The sequence below is a fragment of the Hippocampus comes genome, unplaced genomic scaffold (genome assembly GCF_001891065.2).
Source record: "Hippocampus comes isolate QL1 unplaced genomic scaffold, H_comes_QL1_v1.1 scaffold74, whole genome shotgun sequence".
Lineage (NCBI taxonomy): Eukaryota > Metazoa > Chordata > Actinopteri > Syngnathiformes > Syngnathidae > Hippocampus > Hippocampus comes.
The window spans coordinates 578675-586848 of NW_017804812.1; the positions used below are offsets into that span (position 1 = coordinate 578675).

Here is an 8174-nt window from a genome sequence, read left to right on the forward strand (position 1 = left end):
AAAACAACTCATTCTTTGAAAGGGGCTGGAGGATCAGACAATTGAGAGCACTCATTCTCAATTTTTCATTTGAACTCACAAGACTGGGAAACCAAACGACTTAAAGCAACTTTTTAAAAAATAATGATTAAAAACGTACACATGTAATAAATAATAACTGCGAATGGACTGGGAAACCAAACGACTTAAAGCAACTTTTTTTAAAATAATGATTAAAAAACGTACACATGTAATAAATAATAACTGCGAATTTAAACCTAGTTCTTGCTGCCGTTCCATCTCCTACTCATTAATTCATGAGAAAACCGGTTGCAGGAGCGCAGAGCATATGTTGGATTTCTTGAGGGCGGGTCGGGCGCCAGTGATCACATGGGGAAAACATGTGCAGCACCCGCCGCAACATGCCAACATACCGTGTTTCATTTACTCAACATGCATGGAAGGAGGCGCTGTCGTGCACAGTGACATAGCTCCTAAGGAGCTCCCAAGGTCGACTCGTGCAACATTTCATCAGCATACAAATACAGTTGACAGTGAACACAGTTTAATGGTCCAACAGCCAAAATGTCTTCTCCATACCGCCTCAACTTGGCTCATCCCTGCTGTTGACCTTTTAATAAACCAAATCGGCATCATCCATATTTTATAGCACTTTTGTCCTCATTAGGGCCATAGGTGAACTTGACCAGTCAATGGCAGGCCATTTATGGACAATTTAAACTCCGTGCAGAAAGCCCAGAGCCGGATTTGAAAACCGGTACCTCTGAACTGTGAGCCAGACATCATATGACATGATGTCTTAATCAGGATAAACAAATGTTTGAGATGGGGAAGGAGGGGGGTGCTTCTCAAATTCTGCTTGTGCCACTGTGACTCTCTGTTTGCTACAACACAATAGTCAGACCGAAGAAGTCAAAAGGTCACATATCAAAACACTGCCCTTATACTTCCACACGTGCATCTCAGTAAAATAGAACAGTGGTTCTGAAATCTTTTACATCAAATCCTTACTCAAAAAAATACATAGCTTTCCAAGTACCACTATAACCAACATTAATATACAGTAGCACAATAGGCCCATGCTAGGTAGTTCATGGTCATCAATTATGCGGCAGAGATTTTATTCCTAAAAATTATACTTAATATCATTGTCAGTCACTGTAACATTGTGCACAATTTGAATACTAATTATGTTGGAGTTAAACTAGCTACTGTAACATTCTGCAGTGTGACCATTCAATTCAGTGATTTTTTTGCGTGCCACTAGAGGGAGCCTGTGTCACACACGTGGTACGAGAACAACATTGACAATTACCGCAATAGAATATCATACAAGCACTTCAGTTAATGTAGTAGTTAAATTCAAAAAGTGAAATTCGTATTCGGTACAGATATGTTAATCATGTAGGAAAGAGGGCCTATTCCTATTTAAATTCTCTCCAAAACAATGATTTTCATTATTTCTTCTGTAAATTTAAATTTACAACACAGCAGGCTATGATTGAGGGAACCGGACGATGTGAAATTTCATCAATGAAATAACCAACAGGAGCGTGAAAATCAAAACAGTAGCCTAAAATGTCGGACAAGTTTGAAGCAAGTACATAGCATCTTATTATATTCAATGCAACACATGCATTTAAAACTTTGGAAAGACAGGACCAGGAGCTGGCGTATACCTCATGTAATTACATTACTTGGCTCTAATTTCTTTAAAAATAATCAAATGCAGACAGCCTGGATTAGCAATCAAAAAAAAACCCAAAACAAAACAGACACCTAGTGATTGAATTGGGAAACTACATGCCAGACACAGCCATGCTTTCAGTTACTTCAGAGCACACTGAATTGATTTATACTTGAATCGAATCGACCACAGCAGTAACACTTACTTGACTGAAAGCATTTTGGAGGAGGAGGGATATTTCAGTACCTTCTACACTTTACATTTTATTCTTGGCTTTTCACACTCATGCGTGTTAAGAAATAGGTCATGTATATAGAGACAGTATTTCCCGTTCAATTCAGCTTTCAACCTCATCACAGCACTGATAGACATATCAGACATAAAAACTCAGACCAAGATAAGTCATTTCAAAACTTTTTCCACCAGGAATGTGACTTTTAACTCAAATGGAAGCAAAAAAAAAAAAAAAATCCAGAGAAAAGCAGCAAAAATAAATGACTGAGATTGAACAAGTCACGTTCATGTTAAATTGCCATTGCCATTTTAAGTGCCTCCGATTAACCCCAATTAAACTTCAGGTGATCTAGTAGGCTTTTTCTTTGCGCATCTGTCTTTTGCCCTAACCAGATATTAACAGGTATGTGTGTATCCATGCATACACATGCAAACAAGTACATGTACACGTGAGTATTGTACACATGCATGAAGGGACACATAGTTACCTCTCTACTAAAACTTGGGAGCTTTTGATCACGGTTATGCAACAGGCACGCAAAGGTCCACTGCCATTTCTTTTGATTTTCATAATATTAACATGGTGTATTTCACATTTCGGTGCTAAACGGGTGTGTACGCAGTTTGTTTTCACTTACCATCTGTGTCGTAGCTCGGTAAAGTAAATGGAGTTTCCAAGAAAGCTCTGAATATCTCTGGGATGTCTACTTTAGTCATGTTTTTATCCTCAACTTTTGCACGACTGAAAAACAAACAGACGATATTTGACGATAAAATGCCAAAACAAAAACGTCAACGTCACTGTGAAGAAAGCCACTCAAGACTGACAACTCTGATGTTTTTGGGGCGGAGAAAATGAAACTTTTGTCAAATTACACGCGTTACCTAACAAGGACGGCCCAAGTTGACTCAGGGCCAATAAGCTGCTGGCGTTTCCTTGACGGACAGCCGCAAACACCGCCGATTGATTCTCAAGCGTGTCAATCAATGTAGAGTCGGCCAATCGCTAAAGCTGTGTTGATGGTACTTAAGGTGGGGAGGGGGGAGACGCTGGTTGCATAAAGTGCATATTGTGTACCGTACACAATACAAGTGACTTAACATTTTAATGCAATAAAATACATCGCCACCATCAATACAATTGCTTGCTAAAATATAAAACGTCTGATATGCTTCTGTAAAGTGAAGTCGGCAAACGACAAAATCCAGTGATGCAATCCTTGACCTGTTTTGAAAACGAGACACTTTCTCCTGATGTGTTCTGACTTCATTTTTATCCCCCCCCCAAACCCCCGAACAATAACCCCCCCCCCCGCGCCCCATGTCCTATTTTTTTGTAACACAGCTGCAGAATCTTTATATTGATGTGAAAAGGGAGACGTCCTCTGAAAGTTAGAAACATTATGCAAGTATGATGGTAAAATGAAAATCAACAATAAAAAAAACACTCGCTTTTTTGTTTTTCTAAAAGTGTTTATGAAATTATTTCATGAGTTTAGCTTTTTTTAAAGACCGCAATTGCGCTTTCTCGCCTATAGGTGGCAATGTTTTCCAGTTTTGCATGACTGAAGAAGCTGGTTTTCTCGGGGGAAAAAAAACCCCACAGAATCGAACGTTCTCCCATGCCACCAACACAAATGGCGTTGGGATTTGCAGAAGATATCTGACTGTCACATCAGGAATTATCAATGACAACAAAATAACAGCAACCAACTCAGTGAAAATAAAGAAAAACAAAACCGCGTTTCCCGCTAAATAAGACGATGCCGTTGTACCTAATGAAGTGTCCACGTTGATGGATATATATTCTGACCACAAGGGGGCGCGCGAGGCCAAGTGGGATCGCGCGCTCCCGTCAGAGACGGGGTCGCGCGCTGCGCTGTGCTGCGTGCAGATGTGTCGCAGCTTCTTTTCCAACGGAAAACGTCCAGCCCATGCAAGTTGGTGGCGTTTCAATGGGCCTCAAAGTGTTGCCTCTCTAACCCGGCGGCCACGGGTGAAGCGGGGCTTCCCCCCCGGCAGCTCTCGTTAGCTTAGATCGGGGCGGAAAAGACGCCACTTTTTTTTCCGGCAGGTCCGAGGTGCGCACTTGATGGAGCTGTCAGCGATCGGCGAGCAAGTGTTCGCCGTGGAATCCATCATGAAGAAAAGAGTTCGGAAGGTACCAGTTGCGGCAGATATATGCCCTTTCACCTTGGTGCCATGACGCCGCGAGCAAATGTTCTGAAAGCATGCTAATAAGAGCCGAAGCTGGTTACCTAATTGACTTTTAAGAGGATGGTCGTGTTGTTTTATTGTTGCGCAGATGCTTATTACATGTTCACTTTCAGGAGGACACGAAAATTTGACTAAGCTTTTCGCTTGGGGTCCGTTATTGTTGTCTTGCTAATTATGTTTGAATGCATTATTATTGTTGTCGAAATTAACACGTTGTCACGTGGTACAAAAATTGGGATCCGCAGCCGCAACATGTCGAATTGATTTTTTTTTCCAGTACCTCCAGCCAATATTTGCTCTAACTTCTTTTGACGAACTTTCTCCACAGATTTTCTCAGACCCACAATCCGACCCAAGGTGCATTTACATGATCAAGAGGCCTGCAATATTTGTTGCATTTATTGTCTTTTTTCCCGGAAATTGATTCATCAAAATATATACATTCGTTATTTAAAAATTAATTGTGTCGAGTTATAGTTCGCTGATGTAGTTTTTTGACCTCAGATGGACTTTTCAAGCAACCGACCCCCCTTAATTGACCCGCGACCGCACGTGCACGCATACACACACCCGCATGACACAATGAGCACCAGCCAAAACGTCCCCGAACATGAACAAAACATAAAAATTAAGTCGCTACAAGAGCTTGGGAGTTTGTAAAAAGGAATCAGTGCCTACCTTAGTCGAGACCTGGACGCGGCGGCATGGGACGCACATTGGCAGCGTCTTCAGTGCAACAACGTCACGATCGTAACTCACGTGTACCGTTTCAAAATGCTTTTCTTGACGCTCCAAATTCCCATTCTTTGCCAGTACCATCGGTGGATTGCAGATGAAACAAACTTTGAATGAGGATAATTAAAAAACACAAACTCTGATATCAGGCAACAGTTGTGATCGCAAGCTGCAATTGCAGACTGCTGACCGCTCACAACTTCCGGTGATGCAGGTCACGTGCCACCGTCGGTGAAAGGTGACCCGCTTTTTAAATGTTATTTTTAAATACTTTCTTTTTTGGGGGCGGGGGGAAGAGACGCTGGTTGCACTAACACAAAAATATAGAATATTAATAATGCTTAATGTCTTCGGCTGTCGGAGAAATCAAAGAGCAATCATCCGGTTACAAATGTCTGAGTGCTTTGTCTGTGGCTTGTTTTCAAAACCTGCTGTCTCCGCAGGGGAACGTGGAGTACCTGTTGAAATGGAAAGGATGGCCTCCCAAGTGAGTCGAAGCATTGTTCAGATTGTTTCGGTGTTCCTAATAAAGTGTCCGATGATTGTATTGACAGATGGATGAGTGATTAAATAGACCTAAAAAAACAAAAAAATAAAAAGTTCACTTTTTTTTTTCCTTTGTAGGTACAGCACATGGGAACCCGAGGAACACATTCTGGACCAGCGTTTAGTCCAAGCCTATGAAGAGAAGTACGACTTGATGGATTTTATGGCAACTGCTTGTTTAGGACGATATTATTTTCCCCGGAAACTATCCCGACAGTCTTGTTTAAGTTGATATAGTTGTGATTTTGACCGGCCTTAATGGACAAGTGCGATTGAAGACGAGACTGATGCTTTTTCTGCATTCAATCTAACTGTGTGCTTGTCTTTCCTCAGAGAGCAGAGAGACAAAACTCTGGGTCACAGGAGAAAAAGATCCAAAGCCAAAAAACGGCTCCTGTTGCAGGTGCAATATCATTCTTTAACGGGGCAGGGGGGTGGGGGGGGGAGGGTCACGTCAGTTGCGCTAATGATTCTCTCCTTGGTCTGCATTCAGAACACAGTGTACACGATGGACCTTCGCAGCGCTCACAAGGCCGCGGACATGCCCAAACCCCGCCTACGTCTCTCCCTGACCCGCTCACTACTCCCGGAGGAGGACGAGGAAGAAGAGGAAGAAGAAGAGGAAGATGAGGAGGAGGAAGAGGAAGAGGAGGAAGAGGACCCATCATACACTGCTTGGAGGAGAGCGCCCCGTTACAACAAGAGGAGGCCACGGAGCAGGTGCCTTAACTTCAGGCCGGCGAGTCCTGCACATGAGGACTGGAAAAGCCTGGGAGAGGAAGAGGAGGTGGAAGAGGATCTTGTTGGAGATGAAGAGGAGGAGAATGAGGATACCGGAGAAAAGACCGCAGGTGTGCTTAGACTGTACTTGGCTTGTGATCAGATGTTGGACCTTTAAATTCTGAACACCACACCCAACACTGTTTGGGAATCATCTGTTGCAAGGAATTGTTTTTAAGGTTCTTCTCTTCTTGACTGGTGTAGGTCAAAGACGCTCCGCAGCGTGGAGCCCAGTTCCCAGTGGAGACCATCTGACAGAGGCCGAGATGCCCGAAACGGCCTGGAGGCCCGTCGTCGGCCCGGCAGAGGTGACGGTCACCGACGTCACCATCAACGCGCTCACCGTGACGTTCCGAGAAGCGCGCGTGGCTCGGGGCTTCTTCCGAGTGTGGGGCGGTGGAGGTCTGAGCGGGGCGCCGAGGTTTTCCAAATTGATCGTCAACGCTTCCTCTTAGCCTGGACGGGAGCTGAAATGCCGCATGGCTCAGACTGACCTTTTGCACTCGGCGGAAAGAAGTTTGGACACGTGCTTCTGTATGTCGTCGGCGGGAGAAAGAAAATGAGCCATTAACAAGCAGTCCTAGATGACAGTGTTAGTATCGTTGTCCCATCTTTGCACTTTTTAACGACCCGAGCTATTAGCGAGTCCCTGCAAAAACCTCGGTCGCCATCGGTACTGTACGCGAAAGTATTCAAAGCCTGTTTTTAGTTTTACTGTATACTGCTAAATGGCGCCTCCCAGTGGTCAAATCTTCAATTTTAAACACGAGGCGGACCCATTACGGAGGTTAAGTTCGCAAATGGGACCTTTTAAATCTGGATGGAGATGAGAACGTAAAAGAGCCAAATGTCTGGAATGTTGCACTAAAATGAACAAAAGAAAAAAAAGTATTATTCCTAAGGATTGCACTAACGGACTCACCCGATGCATTTAAGATCGAGCGTCTGCTTCAACGTTTTTAAGTCCACATTCCGAGTCAGTAAAAATGTTTAGGGCTCGATCTAGTGCGTGGGGAGTCCTTGAGTAGGAGTATCTTTTGCGATCGGCACAGTTTGCACTGAAAAAAAATGGAATCGAGTCAAAAGGACCTGGAGAGTTTATATTGAAGTGTCCTGTGCGCTTATAGACATGGAACTGCTGTTTTGTACATGAGAGTGCTGTAAAGTAGCGAGCTGTCTTGTACTCTCCGCTTAACTTTTGTTAAAATGTAGACCATGGTACACATGCACTTCCTGTAACAAAGATGCCATTTTGTCCACTGTAGTAACCGCTGTCCCTGAATGGATTAAATATGGATAAAATGATGTGCACGCGTGCAAAACACAAAACAAAAACGCGCTCTTAATATCAATTCATTTTTCACAATACATTTTTCAATGCATGCAGCTTTCAACGAGGTTTGAGCAGTCTATTCACGATTCAAGATTTGACCGATGAGAAATGATGTCAAAGTATAAATCGGGGGTGCCCATCCTTTTTTGACCGAAGATCGACTTTTCAAGCAACCGTGCCATGATAAGTAACAGTCATAACGTACCCGAACATGAACGAAACATAAAAATAACGTCCATACGAGAGCTTGTGAGTTTGTAAAAAGGAATCAGTGCCTACCTTTGTCGAGACCTGACGCACTTTGGCAGCGTCTTCAGTGCAACAACGTCACTATCGTAGCTCACGTGTACCGTTTTAAAATGCTTCTCTTAGCGCTCCAAATTCCAATTCTTTGTCGGAGCCATCGGTGAATTGCAGATGAAACAAACTTTGAATGGGAATAATAAAAATAAAAAGTATATATAAGGCAACAGCTGTGATCGCAAACTGCAAATGCTGACCGCTGACAACTTCCGGTGATGCAGGTCACGTGCCACCGTAGGTTAAAGGTGACCTGCTTTTTTTTAAATTTTAATTTTACTTTTTTGTGATAGTGCGACTGACAGGATGCTTAGGGTGCAGTGCGCACTAACACAAAAATCT

At 43.2% G+C, this 8174-nt stretch overlaps 2 protein-coding genes across 2 annotated transcripts in view; one reads left to right on the plus strand and one right to left on the minus strand.

Moving 5' to 3' along the window:
• tefa (TEF transcription factor, PAR bZIP family member a) overlaps positions 1-2772 on the minus strand; it is a 7294-nt gene extending 4522 nt beyond the window's left edge. Inside the window, exon 1 of the mRNA XM_019863953.1 lies at positions 2560-2772. Within this exon, the coding sequence (XP_019719512.1) occupies positions 2560-2638 (79 nt within the window). The 5' untranslated portion in view covers positions 2639-2772. The remainder of the gene's footprint in view (positions 1-2559) is intronic.
• Positions 2773-3743: 971 nt separating this feature from the next.
• Positions 3744-7504, plus strand: cbx7b (chromobox homolog 7b). Its single transcript, XM_019863604.1, has 6 exons — positions 3744-4082; positions 5317-5360; positions 5498-5563; positions 5753-5822; positions 5913-6270; positions 6404-7504. Exons 1-6 carry the CDS (start codon positions 4014-4016, stop codon positions 6652-6654), a joined length of 858 nt encoding a protein of 285 aa, XP_019719163.1. The 5' UTR covers positions 3744-4013; the 3' UTR covers positions 6655-7504.
• The last annotated feature ends 670 nt before the right edge of the window (positions 7505-8174 follow it).